This window comes from Callithrix jacchus, chromosome 19, assembly GCF_049354715.1.
Source record: "Callithrix jacchus isolate 240 chromosome 19, calJac240_pri, whole genome shotgun sequence".
Taxonomy (NCBI): Eukaryota; Metazoa; Chordata; class Mammalia; order Primates; family Cebidae; genus Callithrix; species Callithrix jacchus.
In genome coordinates, this window is record NC_133520.1 from 45,628,366 (window position 1) to 45,650,857 (window position 22,492).

The following is a 22,492-nucleotide window of genomic DNA, read 5'->3' on the forward strand; positions in this document are numbered from 1 at the left end:
TTCAGTCTGGCTACCTATGGGCCACCCCTGAATGGGCATCAGGCATTTATCAGTGAAAAACTGTTCTTAAGGGTAAAACCCTAAGGACCCAGGGGCCTTAACGACTGGGGCTGAGGGATGCCTTGGAGTCTGCTGTCACAGTTCAGGGAATTTATCTATTTTTTTTCTACCATATTCATCCAGAAACTAGTAGCTGGGCTTTTCTCTCTCCAGTCGCTCCTGTGAGGGTACAGCCTTGGGCATGTACACAGCTTTCAGATGACCAGAGATGACTCTGATATTATCTTTAAGCCCAGTTTTTTAGGAATTGTACCTGTGTCAGAATAGCTTATCGTTTGGTCAGTGTTTGAACAGAGGTATTGAAACTCACCCAAAAATCCCATAGACTGACCTTTTTGATAAACATACAGATTGGTCTTTCAGGCAAGATGGCTGAATAGGAACAGCTCTGGTCTGCAGCTCCCAGCAAGATCAATGTAGAAGGCAGGTAATTTCTGCATTTGCAGCTGAGGAAGCAGCTCATATCACTGGGACTGCTTAGACAGTGGGTGCAGCCCACAGAGGGTGAGCTGAAGCAGGATGGGGCATCACCTTAACCAGGAAGTGTGAGGGGTCAGGGAAATCCCTTCCCTAGCCAAGGGAAGCCATGAGGAACTGTGTCATGAGAAACTGTACACTCCAGGCCAGATATCGTGCTTTTCCCACAGTCTTCATATCCTGCATAACAGGAGATTCCCTCTGGTGCCTACTTCTCCAGAGCCCTGGGTTTCAGGCACACAACTGGGCAGCCATTTGGGCAGACACTGAACTAGCTGCAGGAGTTTTCTGTCATACCCCAGTGGTACCTGGAGCACCAGCAATACAGAACCATTCACTCTCCTAGAAAGAGGGCTGAAGCTAGGGAGCCAAGTGGCCTAGCTCAGCAGATCCCACCCCCACAGAGCCCAGCAAGCTAAGATCCACTGGCTTGAAATTCTCTCTGCCAGCACAGCAGTCTGAAGTCGACCTGGGACACTCAGGCTTTGTGCAGGGGAGGGGCTTGAGTCAGCAGTTTTCCCCTCACAGTGTAAACAAAGCTGCAGGGAAGTTCAAACTGGGTGCTCTGCAAAGCCACTGTAGCCAGACGACCCCTCTAGCTTCCTTCTCTCTGGGCAGGGCATCTCTAAAAGAAAGGCAGCAGCCCCAGTCAGGGGCTTATAGATAAAACTCCCATCTCCCTGAGACAGAGCACCTGGAAAAAGAGGCAGCCGTGGGTGCAGCATTGGAAGACATAAATTTTCCTGCCTGCTGGCTCTGAAGAGGGCAGTGGATCTCCCAGCAGAGTGCTCAAGCTTTGTTAAGAAACAGACTGCCTCTTCAAGTGGGTCCCTGACCCCCATGCCTCCTGACTGGGAGACACCTCCCATCAGGGGTCGACAGACACCTCATATGGAAGAGCTCTGGCTGGCATCTGGCAGGTACCCTCTGGAATGAAGCTTCCAGGGGAAGGAACAGGCACCAATCTTTGCTGTTCTGCAGCTTCTGCTGGTGATACAGGCCAATGGTCTGGAGTGGACCTCCAGCAAACTCCAGCAGACCTGCAGAAGAGGAGCCTGACAGCTACAAGGAAAACCAGCAAACAGAAAGGAATGGAATCAACATCAACCAAAAGGATGTCCACAAAGAAACTCCATCTGAGGCTCACCAACACTGAAGACTAAAGGTAGATAAATCCACAAAGATGAGGAAAAATCAGCACAAAAAAGCTAAAAATTCCCAAAACCACAACACCTCTTCTCCTCCAAAGGAACACAACTCCTCACCAGTAAGGGAACAAAACTAGATGGAAAAAGAGTTTGACCAATTAACAGAAGTAGGCTTCAGAAGGTAGGTAACAACGCCTCCAAGCTAAAGAAGCATGTTCCAATCCAATGCAAGGAAGCCAAGAACCTTGAAAAAAAGATTAGAAGAATTGCTAACTAGAATAATCAGTTTAGAGAAGAACATAAATGACCTGATGGATCAGAAAAACACAGCACAAGAACTTCATGCAGCATACACAAGTATCAATAGCTGAATCAATTAAGTGGAAGATAGAATATCAGTGATTGAAGATCAACTAATGAAATCAACTGTGAAGACAAGATTAGAGAAAAAGGAATGAAAAGAAATGAACAAAACCTCCAAGAAATATGGGGTTGTGTGAAAGACCAAACTTATGATTGATGGTGTACCTGAAAGTGATGAGGAGAATGAAACCAAGTTGGAAAACACACTTCAGGATATTATCCAGGAGAACTTCCCCAACCTAGCAGGAGAGGCCAACATTCAAATTCAGGAAATACACAGAATACCACAAAGATACTCCTCAAGAAGAGCAACCCCAAAACACGTAATTGTCAGGTTCACCAAAGTTAAAATAAAGGAAAAAACATTAAGGGCAGCCAAAGAGAAAGATAGTATTACTCACAAGGGGAAGCCCATCAGACTCGCAGCAGATCTCTCTGCAGAAACCCTATAAGCCAGAATAGAGTGGGGGCAAATATTCAACATTCTTAAAGAAAAGAATTTTCAACTCAGAATTTCATATCCAGCCAAACTAAGCTTCATAAGTGAAGGAGAAATACAATCCTTTACAGACAAGCAAATGCTGAGAGACTGTCACCACCAGGTCTGCCTTACAAGAGCTCCTAAAGGAAGCACTAATCAGATAGAAAAAACCAGTACCAGCTACCGCAAAAACATACCAAATTGTAAAGACCATCAATACTATAAAGAAACTGCACCAACTAATGGGTAAAATAACCAGCTACCATCATAATAACAGGTATCAACCTTAACAATATCAACATCACATATAACGATATTAATCTTAATGTAAATGGGATAAATGCCAGAATTAAAAGACACAGACTGGCAAATTGGATAAAGAGTCAAGATCCATTAGTGTGCTCTATTCAGGAGACCCATCTCACGTGCAAAGACACATATAGGCTCAAAATAAAGGGATGGAGGAATATTTACCAAGAAAATGGAAAGCAAAAAAAGCAGGGATTGCAATCCTAGTCACTGATAAAACAGACTTTAAGCCAACAAAGATCAAAAAAGACAAAGAAAGGCATTACATAATAATAAAGTGATCCATGTCATGAGAAAAGCTAACTATCTTAAATATATATGCATCCAAAACAGGAGCACACAGATTCATAAAGCAAGTTCTTAGAGACCTAAAAAGACTTAGACTCCCACGCAATAATAGTGGGAGACTTTAACATTCCACTGTCAATATTAGACACATCAATGAGACAAAAAATTAACCAGGATATTCAGGACTTGAACTCAGCTCTGACCAAGTGGACCTAATAAACATACTCAGAACTCTCCACCACAAATCCACAGAATATACATGCTTCTCAGCAACACATCACACTTATTCTAAAATTGACCACATAATTGGAAGTAAAACACTCCTCCGCAAATGCAAAAGAACAGAAATCATAATGGTCTCTCAGACCACAGTGAAATTAAATTAGAACTCAGGATTAAGAAACTCACTCAAAACTACACAACTACATGGAAACTGAACAACCTGCTCCTGAATGACTACTGGGTAAATAACGAAGACAGAAATAAGTTCTTTGAAACAAATGAGAGCAAAGATACAACATACCAGAATCCCTGGGACACAGCCAAAGCAGTGCTTAGAGGGAAATTTATAGCACTAAATGCCCACAAGAGAAAGCAGGAAGGAAGTAAAACCAACACCCTAACATCACAATTAAAAGAACTAGAGAAGCAAGAGCAAACAAATTCAAAAGCTAGCAGAAGACAGTAAATAACTATGATCAGAGCAGAACTGAAGGAGATAGAAATATAAAAGACCCTTCAAAAAAATCAATGCATCCAGGAGCTGGTTTTTTGAAAAGGTCAACAAAATAGATAGACTGCTAGCAGACTAATAAAGAAGAAAACAGAAAAGAATCAAATAGACGCAATAAAAAAATGCTAAAGGGGATATCACCACTGATCCCACAAAAATACAAACTACCATCAGAGAATAGTATAAACACCTCTACTCAAATAAACTAGAAAAACTAGAAAAAAATTGATGATGTGTTCCTAGACACATATACCCGCCCAAGACTGAATCAGGAAGAAGTTGAATCCCTGAATAGACCAATAAGAAGTTCTAAAATTAAGGCAGTAATTAACAGCCTGTCAATAACAAAAAGCCCAGGATCGAATGGGTTCACAGCCCATTTCTACCAGAGGTACAAAAGGAGCTGGTACTATTCTTTCTGAAATGACTCCAAATAACAGAAAAAGAAGGACTCATCCCTAACTTATTTTATGAGGCCAGCATCATTCTGATACCAAAATTTGGCAGAGACACTACAAAAAAAGAAAATTACAGGCCAGTATTCCTGATGAACATCTATGTGAAATCCTCAATAAAATACTAGCAAACTGAATCCAGCAGCACATCAAAAAGCTTATCCACCAGGATCAAGTTGGCTTCATTCCTGGGATGCAAGGCTGATTCAACATACGCAAATCAATAAATGCAGGAAGGAAGTAAAACCAACACCCTAACATCACAATTAAAAGAACATCACATAAACGGAACCAATGACAAAAGCCACATGATTATCTCAACAGATGCAGAAAAGGCCTTTGATAAAATTCAACACTCTTTGTGCTAAAAACTCCCAATAAACTAGGTATAGATGGAATGTATCTCAAAATAATATGCTATTTATGACAAATCCACAGCCAATATCATACTGAATGGGCAAAATCTGGAAGCAATCTCTTTGAAAACCAGCACAAGACAAGGATGCCCTCTGTCACTACTCCTATTCAATGTAGTATTGGAAGTTCTGGCCAGGGAAATCAGGCAAGAGAAAGAAATAAAGGGTATTCAAATAGGAAGAGAGGACGTCAAATTGTCTGTGTTTGCAGATGACACAATTGTATATTTGGAAAACCTCATCGTCTCAGCCCAAAATCTCCTTAAGCTGATAAGCAAGTTCAGCAGTCTTAGGATACAAAATCAATGTGCAAAACTCACAATCATTCCTATAAACTAATAATAGACAAACAGAGAGCCAAATTATGAGTGAACTTTCATTCACAATTGCTACAAAGAAAATAAAATACCTAGGAATACAACTTACAAGGGATGTGAAGGACCTCTTCAAGAAGAACTATAAACCACTGCTCAAGGAAATAAGAGCAAGCACAAAGAAATGGAAAAACATTCCATGATCATGGGTGGAAGAATTAATATCATGAAAATGGCCATACTGCCCAAAGTAACTTATAGATTCAGTGCTATCCCTATCAAGCTACCATTGACTTTCCTCACAGAATTAGAAAAAAATACTTTAAATTTCATATGGAACCAAAAAAGAACCCACATAGCAAAGACAATACTAAGCAAAAAGAAAAAAGCTAGAACATCATGCTACCTGACTTCAAATTATACTATAAGGCTACCGTAACCAAAATAGCATGGTACTGGTACCAAAACAGGTATCTAGATAAATGCAAAAGAACAGAGGCCTCAGAAATAATACCACACATCTACAACCATCTGATCTTTGAAAAACCTGATAAAAACAAGCATTAAGGAAAAATTCCCTATTTAATAAATGATGTTGGGAAAACTAGCTAGTCATATGCAGAAAACTGAAATTGGACCCTTTCCTTACAACTTGTACAAAAATTAACTCACGATGGATTAAAGACTTAAATGTAAGACCTAAGACCATAAAAACCCTGGAAGGAAACCAAGGTAATACTATTCAGGACATAGGCATGGACAAAGAATTCATGACTAAAATACCAAAAGCAATGGTAACAAAAGCCAAAATTGACAAATGGGACCTAATTAACCTAAAGAGCTTCTGCACAGCAAAAGAAACTATCATCAGAGTGAACTGGCAAACTAAAGAATGAGAGAAAATTTTTGGAATCTATTCATCTGACAAAGAGCTAATATCCAGAATCTACAAAGAACTTAAATTTACAAGAAAAAAACCAATCCCATCAAAAAGTGGGTGAAGGATATGAACAGACACTTCTCAAAAGGAGACATTTATGTGGCCAACAAGACATTTATGCAGCCAACAAACATGAAAAAAAGGCTCATCACTCGTCATTAGAGAAATGCAAACCAAAACCACGAGGAGATACAATCTCACTCCGGTTAGAATAGCAATCACTAAACAGTCAGGAAACAACAGATGCTGGAGAGGATGTGGAGAAATAGAAACACCTTTACACTGTTGGTGAGAACTATAAATTAGTTCAATTATTGTGAAAGGTAGTGTGGTCATTCCTCAAGGATCTAGAATCAGAAATACCATTTGGCCCAGCAATCCCATTATTGGGTATACACCCAAAGGATTATAAATCATTCTACTATAAAGACACATGCACATGTATGTTTATTGCAGCACTGTTCACAATAGCAAAGACTTGGAACCAACCCAAATGCCCATCAATGACAGACTGAATAATAATAAAAAAAAAAGTGGCACATATACACCATGGAATACTATGCAGCCGTAAAAAAGGATGAGTTCATATCCTTTGCAGGAACCTGGATGAAGCTGGAAACTGTCATTCTCAGCAAACCAATATAAGGAGAAAACCAAACACCATGTTTTCACTCATAAGTTGGAGTTGAACAATGAGAACACATGGACACAAGGAGGGTCCTGTCAGTGGATGGGAGTATAGGGGAAGGACAGCAGGAGAAGTAACTAATGTAGATGACAAGTTGATGGGTGCCTATGTAACAAACTTGAACATTCTTCACATTTATCTCAGAACTTAAAGTATAATAATTTTTAAAAGACAAACATAGAAATTGACCATCTAGTCTTAATATTTGAAACTGACATTTGTTTTATCCCAGTTCCTTCCTCAGAAAAGCACTTTCAGGCCTCTAAAAAGTACCAAAGAACTAAAACTCACCATCTCACCACACCAGACCCATCATTCACCTGTTTGCTTCCTTGCCACTGACTTGCTAGTTCTTGTTTTCTTAGACATTGTTACTTTTCTCCTCTGCTACGTAAACCCCTAGTTTTAGTCATTCAGGGAGATGGATTTGAGACTGAGCTCCCATCTCCTTGGCTGCAGCAACTGATTAAAGCCTTCGTCATTGGCAATACTTGTTGTCTTAGTGATTGGCTTTCTGTGTAGCAAGCAGTAGGAACTAGACAGAACCCCTGGTGTTTCAGTAACACAGTGTGTTTAAGATTCTTATCAGTGAAGCTTCCACTTGGTTTTGGTGGATCTATACAAGGTTAGGGAATGCTCTGGTGGGTGCACTACATCTTGCTCGGTTTGCTCTTGGGTGGGTGCAGCTTAGCAGGTGTGTATGCTTCTTCCCAACTTCCACAGTTAATGGTGATCCCTAAAGGGCCCTTCTCAAAAGTCTCCTTCATAGTTCTCCATGCTTGCATGCTATAAAGCTTCTCCAACATGAGATTGAAGAAATTAGAAATGTCAGCATCCTGTCTCTCCTAGAGCAAAATCATAGCTATAGACAGAGTTGCAGAGAAAGAGAGAGAACTACAGTCTTCTTGGCCACACATGTCGAGAGTAGAGCAGAGTTGGGGGTGGCTGGTAATGGAATAGGTTGTGGCTCAATTATCAGAGACTTGCTGTTCTGAGTTTTAGTAGATTTTCTTGAATGACTGTTTCTCCATTTCCTGTGTACCTTTATGACAGTTTTTAGAGACTTTAAATGATTTTTTTCTTACAATTTTCACCAGTTAAATTGTTTTACTGGGGAGAGGATCCACCAAATTCCTCACTATCTGGAGAAGACTCTTTTTCAGACAACTTTCTAAAGTAATAATTCAGATAGTTTCAAGTCCCAAATTAATTTTAAAGATTCATAAATTAACATTTAACAAAACTTAAGGTGAAATATTAGAAATCTCCCATTTTGTTTTATGGGCATGGTGCCTCACACTTGTTTCCCAGAACTTTGGGAAGCTGAGGCAGGAGGACTGCCTGATCCCAGGAGTAAGAGACCAGCCTGGGCAACAAGGCAAATCCCTATCTCTACAAAAAGTTACCCAGTCATGGTGACCCACACCTATAGTCTCAGCTGCTTGGGAGGCTGAGGTGAGAGGATTGCTTGAGTCAGAGAAGTTAAGGCCACAGTCAGCCATGATCATGCCACAGTACTCCAGCCTGGGAGACAGAGGGAGACCTTGCATCAGAAAAAGAAAAGAAATCTCCATTTTGAACACGGCTATGGTTTTGAAAAAGAAACAGTTTATTATTCAATTTTTAAAAAGTTTAAAATTAAAGTAACTAAAGACACAAATAAGAACTTCATTTATTTTTCTGAGGCTTAAACTTATGTCCTCAAATAACAGCAGCTCTTTTTCAGTTGAGGTCACACTAAGTTGATTGTGAATAATCTGACTAGTGTCATCACCAGTATCCCTTCTGGCAGGCAAAAGGTAGGACCTATCATAACTGTGACTATGTAGATTGAATAAGGAATAAAATCCTCCTTTGCTCTGGGATTATCCCAAATCCTGTTGCTGTCCTTGGTAAAAAAGCATACATTCTGCTGTTTCACATCATGACACCAAAATAAGCTTCAGGTCCAGTTAATCTAAGTTCAGTCCTCGCACTTACTTCTAATATGACAAACCCAAGGGATGGGTAGGAGGATGAGAAGGAAACACATCGGCTAAGAGAAATGAATATAAATCATCTACATTCACATCCTTAAAGCTCTCAGACAGAAGCACACAGGAGGGGCCTGCTACAGTGATGACTGATTTATTCTATCTTTAAATAAGCTGAAAAGAGACCTTTACTCATGGTGCTATTCTCGAAAATCATCCCTTAATCTTCTCTACATATCTAAACCAAATAAATTCTTCAAGGCCCATTTGAAGTCACATCTCCTCCACACAGCCTTTATCCCAAGTCCAGCCTATAGACGCAATTCAACTTCTGACCACCCACAGTCTGCACTATCTTTAGTACATAGCATGGAACCTGAAGACTAATTTAAGTGTAGTCACTTGCATTACTCAAAACTGTCTCTCTTAGGTTGTTCCACAATAAATTAGCCCTCCAGAGAACCTCTGTGCCCTTTCTGGTATATTTAGCTCATTTCCTCTGCTATACTCTCTGCTGAAATGGATCAACTGTGCTGCCATCAGATCAAAAAAGGGTGCAACAGTGAAAGTACTCACTGTTTAGTTTCTCCAGTGAAACTGAAGAGGGCTCTCTGCAATAAGGGTTCACTCCACATTGGCTGTGCTGAGAAAACACTCTCCTATCATCTGCTCCAGAGAGAATTTTTAAAATTGATTTTAGAGATGAGATGAGGTCTTACCATATTACCTAGGCTGGAGGACAGTGGCTATTGAAGACACAGTCATAGCACACTACAGCCCACCTTGTAGGCGTGTCTACAGGTGCATGCCACTGTGTCTGGCATTCCAAACAGCTTGGACACGCTATTCTAGACTCTTTCTGCAATTCCTATGAATAATAAACAGAACATTCTAGTCATTAAAAATTAACACCCCAGCTGCGTGCGATAGCTCATGCCTATAATCCCAGCACTTTGTGAGGCTGAGGCAGGCAGGTCACGAGGTCAGGAGTTTAAGACCAGCCTGGCCAATATGGTGAAATCCCACATCTCTACTAAAAATGGAGAAAAAATTAGCTAGACGTGGTGGCTAATGACTGTGGTCCTAGCTACTTGGGAGGCTGGGGCAAAAGAATCACTTGAACCTGGGAGGCAGAGGTTGCAGTGAATGGAGATGATGCCACTGTACTCCAGCCTGGGCGACAGAGTGAAACTCAGTCTCAAAAAAAAAATTAATACCCCTTTCTTGTATATTTAGTCCAACAGAATCTTGATATCACAGTATATGAATATAAAATCCAAAAGAATTTACCTTCCACACTATGATTAAATTGTATGCAATTCCAAGTCTTGATTACCCAAATATAATTTCCCTAATATATAATCTAGCAAGGTGAAGGATCATTAGCTTAATTACATTTCCTTTATATTATACTGGTGGATTTGTGCTATTTTTTATTTTTAGTCATTTACTTAGAAGAATAAAAACAATTTTATTGGCTAAAAGAAAATTTAAAAATAGAGGTTAATATTATTGCATTCCTTAAATTGATTGGGTATGCTCTACAAATAGTTATAGAAATAGCATCCTCAAAAAAATAATAAATCTTTCAACATCTTAAACAAAGCCAGATTCCACAAAACCTATGTTTGTCTAATTATAGTTTTGTATTTTGATGTGGTTTTCTATGTAAATATATTTTTAAGGCTTGAAATAAAAATGTATTCTATTAAAAGCAGATGTTAAAAGTTACAAAGTACCGAATGTTTATTGTGTATCCCCAAAACAAATCTAAATGGTCTCATTATAAGATATTTAGTGTTTCAGACATTATTTTATGTCTTTGGTCATAAGACAAACACAACTGTTCAAATCAATCGAAACACACCCTTGCCAACTACAACTGGAAAAATTAACACCAACACAAAATATTAGGCTTCTATAACTCAGATTATCATTCAGTCTGTCACTCTGTGGGCACTAAAATATCTACTCATTATGACAAAACATAGTTTTTAATCTAAAAATTAATATCTGCAATAAATAAAACTGCAGCACAGATCACAGACAGAATATGTAATCTCTTTTTCCTTTCATAGCATCCAATACTACAGTGGGCAGTATCTGAAGTATGGCACACACGTTCTCCTAAATTCCTCAACATAGTAGGAAGAAGCCTTTGATTGGCAATTAATTACTGCTTCCCATAAGAACACTTAGAGGTACTGTGCTATGTACTCCCATATAAGAGCAGCTGAATGATGAATGCTTCTTTTTCCATCATTATTACAAATTTTACAACATTTCTTAAAAGTCTTTTTTAGGGGTTAAGTCATCAAGCACAATGGAAAGACTGACCATGATACCAAGTATCTAATTCTTTAAAGTTAGTATCTGTAATAAATGTGAATTCTAACAAATCCTTTTATTACCTGCTCTTATAATAAGTAGCAGATTTAACTATCTATTTTTCTAATCAGATTTCCATAGGCTAAAGTCCAATGAATATCTAACTATGATAAATACTTTTTCTCCCATTCTTTGGACAAAGAATTTTAATCTGATAAATAGAAGAAACCTACAGAGAGATTTCATTGTGTTGCATTAAATGGTTAGACAAATGTCAGTTATATACTTGTTATAAAATAACAGATTCTTCTTATTCACTCTTGCTGACTTCCATGTGCAAATTTACATTCTGGGTAGTATGTTCCTTTACAGACCCTTTAGACATGATTAGACATTATTTACCTATGGCATATTTTTACAAAGATGATTCATTTTGTACCACGGGATAAATGAAAGGTAGCATCACTTCACATTTGGCAAGGTTTAACCACAGTGGCTGTCTGCCTCTAACTTCTATGCCACACATGCAAATGGCTCTTATTTTTACTGCCTACAGAAGCTTATGTATTTAAATCTCACACCACTCAAACTTTTATTTAACTGGGCAGACGTCACGTTGATGAAATCACAGTTTATGTACTTGTCAAAATCTGCTAAAATATTGGCAGGCACAATGGCTCATGCCTGTAATCCCAGCACTTCAGGAGGCTGAGATGGGCGGATCACCTGAGGTCAGGAGTTCAAGACCACCCTGACTAATGTGGCAAAACCCCGTCTCTACTAAAAATATGAAAATTAGCCAGTATGGGAACCCACACGTGTAATCCCAGCTACTTGGGAGGCTGAGGCAGGAGAATCACTTGAACCAGGGAGGGGGAGGTTGCAGTGAGCTGAGGTTGTGCCACTGCACATCAACCTGGGCACAGAGTGAGATTCTATCTAAAAAAAAAGAAAAGAAAAAGAAATCTGCTGAAACATCGTAAAGGTTTTCAAAGTGTCTCACATACAAATTTTTTAAAAACCACAGTCATTAAAATACTCAACATATATGAAAAACCAATATGCATTCAAATTCTTTTTTTAAGTATTTAATTCATTTTTAAAGTATATATTCTTGTCTCCATATAAAATACTGTACTTACACTCATATAAAATATTCTACATCCATAATTATCACTTAATTAGGAATAGCAGAGGCTCTGCAGCCAGTCGGCTGGATTTCAACCTGAGCTCAGCCCCTTACCAGCTTGGAAACATTTCTGAATTCCTCTATATCTCCTACCTGAAGTTTCTATACCATGAACCATACTATGAACTGAGGCTAACGGTGCCTATCTCATAGGATAGGAGCATTATCTGAGTTGATGTAAGTGCCAATAACAATAACTAGTACATGGTAAGTAATGAACACAATATGACTTTTGTAATAATTATTACTATTACTACTATGACTGTTTACCAAAATATATTTCCTTATGACATTATCTGATACAAGATTAATCAGACACTAGGCAACCCTTATTATCAAAATCTTTCCAAAATAAATTCTCTCACTTTCCTGCTAATGAGCTCAGATTAAATTTTCTTTTCCTTTCTTTTTTTTTGTCTGAGACAGGGTCTTACTCTATCACCCTGGCTGGACTGCAGTGGCATGATCACAGTTCACTGCAGCCTCGACCTCTCCGGGCTCAGGTGATCTTCCCATCTCAGCTTCCCAAGTAGCTGGGATGACAGCTGTGTGCCACTGCACTCAGCTAATTTTTATATTTTTTATAGATTTCAGAATTTCACCATGTTTCCCAGGCTGTTCTCGAACTCTTGGGCTTAAGCAGTCTCCCTGCCTTGGCCTCCCAAAGGGCTAGGATTACAGGTCTGAGACACTGCACACAGCAGGTTAAACTTTATAGTCTTTATTTGATCACCAAAGATCCTGAGGAGACTTAGGGTCATTACCAGCATTAATAATCACTGAACTACCCTGGAAATAGGGAGGAGACTGGACTAAACGTTTACTTGCCCTACAGCCTTCCTTAAAAGTGGGCAGGTATGTGAATACTTAAACATGAACTTCGTATGAGATCACTTTTTCTATTTTCCTCTTTATAACGTCAAGAAACAGTGTTCTTCATTACACAATTCTAACACCAAAGTGCCACACTCATTTGGTTATGAAAAACTGTGTCAAACTATAGTCTGATAAACTTCTATGTACCTTGTCAGCTAATCTTTAATACTTCAAAATAAAAAAGGATAAAAGAAGAAATCATCATAGAACAAACTTAAATTCAGGCTCCATGAGCCAAATATAAAATGCTTTGTCTTAAGTTCTGTGAAGAAAAAAGAATTTGGAAATTCAAGATATTCTTCATTTCTCTTAGCCTGAGCATCCAGAGAAAATAACCCTCTTTCTCCTTATGCCAAACGGCAATGTGCCCAGCTGAGGATTCTTCTACTATCACACTGAAAATGCCTCTGCTGTGACAGTAAAAACAGCACAGGCACCTCATTAAATACCAGTACATTCAACCCCAGTCTTACTTTCAAGGAGAAGACAGATCACAGAAAAATAATTTGGCTATTTTTAAATATTTAAACAAAAACAGAACTTCCAGCTTCCATTGTATATAAGAAGAATTGCTTGAAATACCTTCATAAACATATGCCATGGCATTAAAGGCTATTAATTTTACTGGAAATGAATCATAAGGTACCAAAATGTCTGGACATACAATCAGTGTACATTTCCCATAAAAAAGGGAACAATTTGCATGCATCCTGAAAATACACTTTCCTTAAACAAAATTTTAAATGTCTCAAGTAAATGGAATAGACAGATTTGTCTTCCAAATACAATGAAGTTAAATAAAACAGTTTCTTCAGCAATCCATCAACTTTTTCTCTAACACACATTTAAAAAAATATTTTATCCCTTCAAAAACAGATCTGAAATACAGAGCTCAGCACCAAGACCCAGGCCAAGGAGTTGCTGAATAAGTTTATCTGGAGTCCTGATGGAGACTGTCCCATAAACCCTGTTTGAAGCTGAAGGTCAACAGTAGCGTCACTATCAATAAACACAAATGAGGACATTGGCAAAGTCTCTTACCTACAATTTATGAAACGCCTTCATGACAGAATGGGGAGATGATCTTAAGATGATGATGCTCAATACAGATGCACTGTTTATATGCAAAGAGAGCCCTTCATGCCAACTAGTTTAATTGGAAGTTTGATGATATAGATGTAAATCATATTTCAGTAAGCTAAAAACTTAATATTATATCAAATAGATCATGAAATCCTATAGCCTTGGGCATCCTGGGAGACTTCTTCCTTATCTGTATTCTCTTAGCCCCCCCCCCAAAAAAGTGGTGCTGAGAATAGGGAGAGCATAGCTCAATATTCTGAGTATTTAGCCCACTGGACAAGAGACGTTCCATGCCACATCTATACATTTGTCAGGTGACAGTTCTGGCTGCCTGACACTCCTCAACCAACATAAACCCCACCCATATTCGTCTCCCAGACAGAATTTACATCTCTGACACAACCCAAAAGAAGAGATATGATGACAGCCTCAGTGTACTATATGCAAACATACCATGGAAAAGATGTTTAAAATACTTCTCTCTACCAGAGAAAACATGGCTTTCCATTACTCCTCATAACATTGTCACCCTGGACTTACTGACTGTTATGAAATGAGTAACCTTCTGGTTTTTAATCACTACTGGGCATAGCCACTGGTATTTATAAAGTCCTCATCCCTTAGTAGTCTGGTTAATTTAATAAATATTTACTAAGTGCCTACAACGTGCCAGGTACCGTCTCACTTACTACAGTTACTGATCTGAGGTCGCCAGCAACAAGCCACAATGCACCAAACATTTCTAAAAGAATTTAACTGCATAATGTTTGGGTTTGCATTATTCTCAGATTAAAAGCCAACTACGGGTCTCCGGGGTCTAACTGCTCCATTGGAATCTGTCTTCTCCTGGCTGGATTTGGCAGTGTCTGTCCAGTGAAAATTGTCTGTTCTGAAATAAATATCAATGGAAACAACTCCAGGTCATGTGCCTAGCTATTACTTTCAGGTGAGAGGCAAAAATTCAAGGAATCACCCCATTTCCTGGAACTCCTATGGGGCTACTGGGCGAGGAGAACACTGGGGATATCAGCCTCATTTTTCCCTCATTGCTTCCTAAGACTGAGCTACTTGCCATTCCTTTGCTTCCAAGTCCTCTTTTTTGCCACCCTGCAGAAGTTAAGAAATGTAGCCACTTTCTATTTCAGGCTAAAAATGGGCACAATTAGCAATTCTTTCTACCTGGAGTTCATTCCCGTGAGGTTTTACTCCACCTTCCAAATGACACCCTTGAGAAATTTATAACAATATCCTTTTATGACAAGTCCAATGGATATATCAGTTGAAACATTTTGCTTGGAAGTGTTTTTTCTCGGACTACACCATCTTTCTTTCTATGACTCAAAATGTCACAGGTTAGATCAAAGAATCTAACATAAAATGGAGAGGTCAGAAATGGATACAGGGTTTCTCTTCCACATTTCAAGTACAGTGTGACTGTTTAATTGGATTCTAATGGCCTCCACTTCAGATATAACACAAGAAAATACCAAACACATTGTCAGTTACTAAGGATTGCTTGTTTTCCTTTGCCCGCTCTTTCCTTTCTTTCTATCCATAGGAGCACTTGGATGGAAATAAATTAAGTGAAAATTTATTTCTAGGCAACTAATTCTGGAAAGAAACAATGGCTGAGAATTTGGAAATATGTATTAGGAAGTTACAAATCAAAGTCGGAACGTTATCACTGGATGGAGATGATTATGTGCTGTTCTATTTGAGCCAGTCTGTCTTAGCCACGGGTTCTAAAGTTTCAACCTTTGCTATCTGCCCAAGGTCCATGGAGGTTTACACGGCCCAAAAACTATTTCAAAGAGTTCTCTAATGACAGTTCACAGGTATGCCAGAAACACTGTCATACCTGTGTTTCACAAAGCACAAAAATACTCACTTGCTTGGCCTTCGTCTTTGAGATGGTATCAGAGATAGGCTTCTTTCTCTCCTTTACAGCAGTTTTAGAAAATAATTCCTCAAATTCATGACAATCTATGGATGGCTCTTCAATTTTTTCCCAAATAAGTGAAGTACTGGAGTCTCTAAAATTAAGCGAAAGAACAATAAAACAGCTATCAAACCAAACTACCTCACAGTAAGCATAAACAGGAAGAAGGGGAGGGAGGAAGGCCAGCAGGAGGGAGGGAGAGAAAAAAGAAGAAAGGTAAGAAGGAAATAATATTCTTTTTCTTTAAGACCACCATTTGTTTTATCAACTTCATGAGAAAGTTAAAATAACATCCATGAATGAAATCTTTCCCCAGAAATAATTTCCAGGAACTCTCCGTCATCAGGTCGCTGTATAAAAACGTGAAAAGAAAACCTATCTGAGCACGAGCTAGGGAGGCAAGAAATGTTTGCTGTCTCAAAACCCAGTTTGACTCCTCAACTTTGCAGATTACTCATGGGTTCAAAAACACATATTTACAGGATGGCATCCTCCCCTCCTGCTGCCTCCCATCACCCCATTGTATTTGGCTTCTCAGTGACTGCAGATTCATGTAGTACCACCTAAAAAGGTAAATACATTTTTTTAAAAGGAAAGCAACAACAAAACACAAGAACTTCCCCTATCTTATAGCTGGAGAAAATGAGTTTGGTGGAGCACGGTTTAAAAAGAATCATCCACATGCTAAGTGCGTGGTAACAACACAGAAGATGAGCTAAAAAGTTAGAAGTCATCAGAATACACAGGTTCTTGTCCCTGATATGATTTAGTGAATACAAAAGTTCATATAAAAAATGAAAACGAACCTGGTAAATGCCCTGTTTCTAAATGCATGCCACATCACCCAAAGAAAATTCAAGAAATCATGAAATGTTAGAACAAGGAAGGACAGTGAAGCTTAAAGTGTGCATTTTTTTTTTCCCCTACCGCTTAAACATTCCACAGCCAAGTATGACAGCACTGTCTCAATGACTAGGAAACAGGGCTATAGATGATGCATGGATGTATCAAATGCCACCAGAAGACCTGGTGGAAAGTATTTTTATTTTTTTTTTTTTTGAGACGGAGTTTCACTCTTGTTACCCAGGCTGGAATGCAATGGCGCGATCTCGGCTCACCGCAACCTCCGTCTCCTGGGTTCAAGCAATTCTCCCGCCTCAGCCTCCTGAGTAGCTGGGATTACAGGCACACGCCACCATGCCCAGATAATTTTTTTGTGTGTTTTTAGTAGAGACAGGGTTTCACCATGTTGACCAGGATGGTCTCGATCTGTTGACCTCGTGATCCACCCGCCTCGGCCTCCCAAAGTGCTGGGATTACAGGCTTGAGCCACCGTGCCCGGCCGGAAAGTATTTTTTTATGATGATCATTCTCAAGTTATGATTGTATGACTCTGTACTGTGTTGCCAATGATCAACACAAGTGCCATGAAATTTTCAAAACTAAATTATTTCACACTTGAGGTGTAGTTATGTATTTTTTTTGTGTAGCATGCTTCTGGAGAAAGCCTGCAGGACAGAACTGTAAAGCTGGGCTGTGCATTTTAAAGTATGCACTAAACCATGCTCCAGAGTCAGTTTACCCAAGGATCTGATTTACATGTTTAAGCTGTTTGTCAGAAATGGAAACTTGAAGTAGTGAAAGCAAAGAGTAGATTCTTAGATGGAAAATAATTTGGCTCAAATGCGTCTCTGCTTATCTGCCCTCATTCTTTTTCCAGAGGGCATATAAGCATAGTTTTACTGGAATTCAGGCATAAGTAGCAGACTTACAACCAGATAGCAGCCTATTATATGCTAAGAAAAATATATCCCTCAACCTTTAAGAGATGTGTCAATAGCTACGTAGATGGGTGTACCTACATCTCATATGCTGATACACATACGTATTTGTTTTATGCCTTTGCTACCTCTGGAGAAAAGCCTAAAGCTTTAAATAGCAAACTGCTTCACTATATATTGATGTAAACATCAACAGACAAGTTTTAGAGCTGTGCTTAAAAATACATGCATGGTAATTTTCCTGAGTTTGAAGTAAACGCTTCCCTAATACTGACCCACGCTGTGCAAAGATGAGCTCACTTTCATGTTACCTTTTACTATGTAGTTGAATTCTTGTCCAGTAAAGAGGCTTCATTGGTCGACAAGGCTCTATGGGCTGCTTCCTACTCCCTTTGTCCTGATTCATCCCTAATCCAAACAAGCCAGTTGGCAATGGAGGAGGAAGAAATCCACATACTTGTGGTGTTGGTAAAGTGCTACTCCCGACTTGTGGGAGGAGTGGAGGGCCTGATGCAGGAAGCAGAGGGGGCGGAGGGATTCCTGTCCCAAGTGGAGGGGGTGGGGGAGCTGGAGCAGGTGGAATCCCCATACCTGGCAAGGGAGGAGGTGGGGGAACCCCCGCACCAGGTAGAGGGGGTGGAGGAGGTATTCCCGCTCCGGGTAGAGGGGGAGGAGGGGGTATTCCAGCTCCGGGTAGAGGGGGAGGAGGGGGTATTCCAGCTCCGGGTAGAGGCGGAGGAGGGGGTATTCCAGCTCCGGGTAGAGGAGGCGGAGGGGGTATTCCTCCTGGAAGTGGGGGAGGGGGAGGTATTCCCACTCCAGGTAGAGGAGGAGGAGGAGGTATTCCCATTCCTGGTAGAGGGGGTGGAGGGGGTATTCCCACTCCGGGTAGAGGGGGAGGAGGTGGTATTACAGCTCCGGGTAGAGGGGGAGGAGGGGGTATTCCAGCTCCGGGTAGAGGGGGCGGAGGGGGTATTCCTACTCCAGGAAGAGGGGGAGGAGGAGGTATTCCTGTTCCAGGTAGAGGGGGAGGAGGGGGTATTCCCGTTCCAGGTAGAGGGGGAGGAGAAGGTATTCCCACTCCAGGTAGAGGGGGAGGAGGAGGTATTCCCGTTCCAGGTAGAGGGGGAGGAGAAGGTATTCCCACTCCAGGTAGAGGGGGAGGAGGAGGTATTCCTGTTCCAGGTAGAGGGGGAGGAGGAGGTATTCCCACTCCGGGAAGAGGAGGGGGAGGGGGTGGCAGCATTTCTGTACCTGGCAGAGGGGGAGGTGGGGGAATGCCTGTACTGGGCAGAGTAGGTGCTGTCATGCCAGGGAGAGGGGGAGGGGGAGGAGGCACCATGCCCAGGCCAGGCATGGAGCCGGAGGACTCTGTGCAAGGCAGAGGTGGTGGAGATGGGATGTTACTGCTGTTTTTAAAGGCAGAGGAAACAGAGTGTTCATGGCTGGTTTCAAACTCGGTAGAGAGAGAGGAATGGGGCGGCTGTGACCCAGGCTGTCCTTGACCATCAGACCACAGAAGGGATGGAGGTGGTGGAGGCTGTGAGATGCTCTGTGCGGACTGATGGCTGTCGAGCTGGACTGATATTCGCCTTGGAGACACAATCAAAGAAATCTCTGAACAGAACTTTGTCTGAGGTCCTCTTTCAGCCCCAGGGGAGCAGGGAGGACCCCCGGGCTGCGCATCCACAGGAGGCAGTGTCAGTACCCCGCCCTCTTCTGTCGGGGAAGTCTGTATGGATTTTGCCTCTAAAATCCTTTGATGCCGAACTTCCTTTTCTTCTAACCTGAGAGCTTCGAGACAGACATCTCCGGAGGCTGTCACTCCATTCTCAAGCCCTTGACGACCGCTGGCCACCTCTGCATCCAGGGCAGGATACTGCCTCTCTAGTTCAGCTATTTTGGTTCTCAGATCCTCAATGGTCTGTTCCAGCTGCTGAATTACAGTGGCCTGTCCCTCAGACTTCATGTCAATAACTTCCTGAAGGGTAACAAGGACACAGTTAAGTATGAAACAAGGAAAAATCCAAACAGCAAAAAATTAAGCAAAATCCTGTTTGGCAGCATACTTCCAGAAAGATCCCTCTACAGAAAGATGCTGTTAATATTTCTATGTGTCCCCTGGCTTGTACCCTGAGAGGTCAAAGTGGTTTACACATGTTACTTAACACAGGATCCTAAGACCTTATCTGTCTTATTTTCTTTTTTTTTTTTTTTTTTTTTTTTGAGACGGAGTTTTGCTCTTGTTACCCAGGCTGGAGTGCAATGGCACGATCTCGGCTCACCGCAACCTCCGCCTCCTGGGTTCAGGCAATTCTCCTGCCTCAGCCTCCCGAGTAGCTGGGATTCCAGGCATGCGCTACCATGCCCAGCTAATTTTTTGTATTTTTAGTAGAGACGGGGTTTCACCATGTTGACCAGGATGGTCTCGATCTCTTGACCTCGTGATCCACCTGCCTCGGCCTCCCAAAGTGTGGGATTACAGGTGTGAGCCACCGCGCCCGGCCTTCTGTCTTATTTTCAAACGATATCATTGAGAACAAATAGACCACAAAGAATAAGGAAGAAAATTCTGAGTCATAAAATAGGAAATAGGGAAGAAAATTCTGAGTTTCCCTCCCTCCCTTCCTTCCTTTTTTTTTTGACTGGGTCTTCCTCTGCCACCCAGGCTAGAGTGCAGTGGTGCAATCCTGGCTCATTGCAACCTCCACTCCCCAGGTTCAAGCAATTCTTCTGCCTCAGCCTCCTGAGTAGCTGGGATTATGGGTGCCTACCGCCACACCTGGCTAAATTTTTTTTGTAATTTTAGTAGAGACAGAGTTTCACCATCTTAGCCAGGCTGGTCTCAAACTCCTGACCTCATGATCTACCCACCTTGGCTCCCAAAGTGCTGAGATTACAGGCGTGAGCCACCATGCCCAGCCAAATCAGTTTATTTCTGAGATAGCCTTATTTCCAGCCTAGGAACATTTGTTATTAGGATTTTCCCTAAAAACATTTCAAAAGTAACCCTGAATTTTAAAGGCAGTCTCTCATTTTTAAAGGTGATCACTGAATGAGTCTTCAGTAAGAATATATAAAATATTTTTGGCATCCATATGGGCATAGGCAAATACCCTATGAGCATGTGCCATACTGCTTATATCACATTTACTAGAACTTTCATATTTTACTGCTGGTATTTCAGGAAGTGATAATAGATAGTTCTCCACAATTTATAAAGACAGCTAATGGCCAGACATGGTGGATCACGCCTGTAATCCCAGCACTTTGTGAGGCTGAGGTGGGAGGATCACTTGAGAGCAGGAGTTCAAGACCGGCCTGAACAACATAGCAAGACTGCATATCTACTAAAAATGTAAAACTTAGCCAAGCACACTGGCACATGCCTGTAAGTCTCAGCTACCTGAGAGGCTGAGGCGGAAGGACAGCTTGGGCCCTGCAGTTCAAGGTTGCAGCAAACTGCAGTCACACGCCAGTACGCTACACTCCAGCCTGGGCAACAGAGTGCGACAGTGAGAAAAGAAAAGAAGAGAAAAAAGAAAGGGAAGGAAGAAAGGAAAGAAAAGAAGAAAGAGGAGGGGAGGCAAGGGGAAGAATGAGAGAGGGAGGGAGGGAGGAACAAGAGACAGAGAGAGAAAGAGAGAAAGAAAGAAAAGAAAAGAAAGAGACAGGCAGGTTGGTAACAACCAGCCAACATATGCGGTACTTTGACATCTAAGTGTTGTCTTCCTTTCTGAAAACACACAATCAACCAGGAACTCTTCAAGAAAAAAATATTTTGAGTAGAAAGAAGGGCATTCCCTTGTTAAGGGTAAATTTAGTATGAATAACAGATGAAAAGAGAGGAAGGAGGAATGAATAAAGAGAAAGGAAAGCAAACACAAATAGGAAGACAAGCCCCAGACTTGTGGAAACTCCAGTGTCAGACACCTGCTCATACAGATGTGGCTTTGCTCACTCAAGGCTGAAATGAAAGGGAAAGAGAGGATGAGAGACTTCTTGTGCTGAGAACTATTTCTTCAGAGTGTTCCAGGGTTTCCTGCAACACTCCAGAGTGTTCCAGATGATCCCCCTAGGCCATGGTAAAGAGCCATAGGTCCACATGCACACACTTCTCAAGCACCTGGGAGGCCGAGACTTATACTCTAGACTTGATTTTTACGTACTGTGGAAGAATAATTAACAGGCAGTATATATATTAAGTATGAAACTAAACTCTTACCCTGCTTGCTAAGGTTAAACTCGGGATCCAAGAAAAATCTGCACAAAGTGCAAAGCAAACACCTCCTTTATTAAATCTCAGCAGACATCCAACCCATTTGCAACGGAAAAAATGCAGATGGACAAGACAGAAAAGGGTATTTACTATAAATGAGCACCATTTTTGGTGCTATGATAGATGTGATAAAAATCTTTAGTGCTACCTTTTTTTCCCTACCTCCATAAGGAAACGTATTTTTTTTTTTTTTTTTTTGAGATGGAGTTTCACTCTTGTTGCCCAGGCTGGAGTGCAATGGTGTGATCTTGGCTCACTGCAACCTCTGCCACCCAGGTTCAAGTGATTATCCTGCCTCAGCCTCCCGAGTAGCTGGGATTACAGGCGTGTGCCACCAACTATAGCCTGGAAATGCAAACTCAATAGTCTTTC

At 40.9% G+C, this 22,492-nt stretch overlaps 1 protein-coding gene across 8 annotated transcripts in view; it reads right to left on the reverse strand.

Annotated features, from left to right (window-relative positions):
* The window catches only part of FMN2 (formin 2), a 398,830-nt gene that overhangs the window by 264,948 nt on the left and 111,390 nt on the right, over nucleotides 1-22,492 (reverse strand). For 4 of the 8 annotated variants that reach the window (XM_078357268.1, XM_035280903.3, XM_078357267.1 and 1 more), the window contains 2 exons: nucleotides 19,629-19,822; nucleotides 16,010-16,154 (listed from right to left, as the gene is read on the reverse strand). In XM_078357268.1, the coding sequence (XP_078213394.1) occupies nucleotides 16,010-16,154; nucleotides 19,629-19,822 (339 nt within the window). Of the gene's footprint in view, nucleotides 1-16,009; nucleotides 16,155-18,152; nucleotides 19,823-22,492 lie in introns of all 8 variants that reach the window. The other 4 variants (XM_078357264.1, XM_035280899.3, XM_078357263.1 and 1 more) reach the window with 1 other exon arrangement.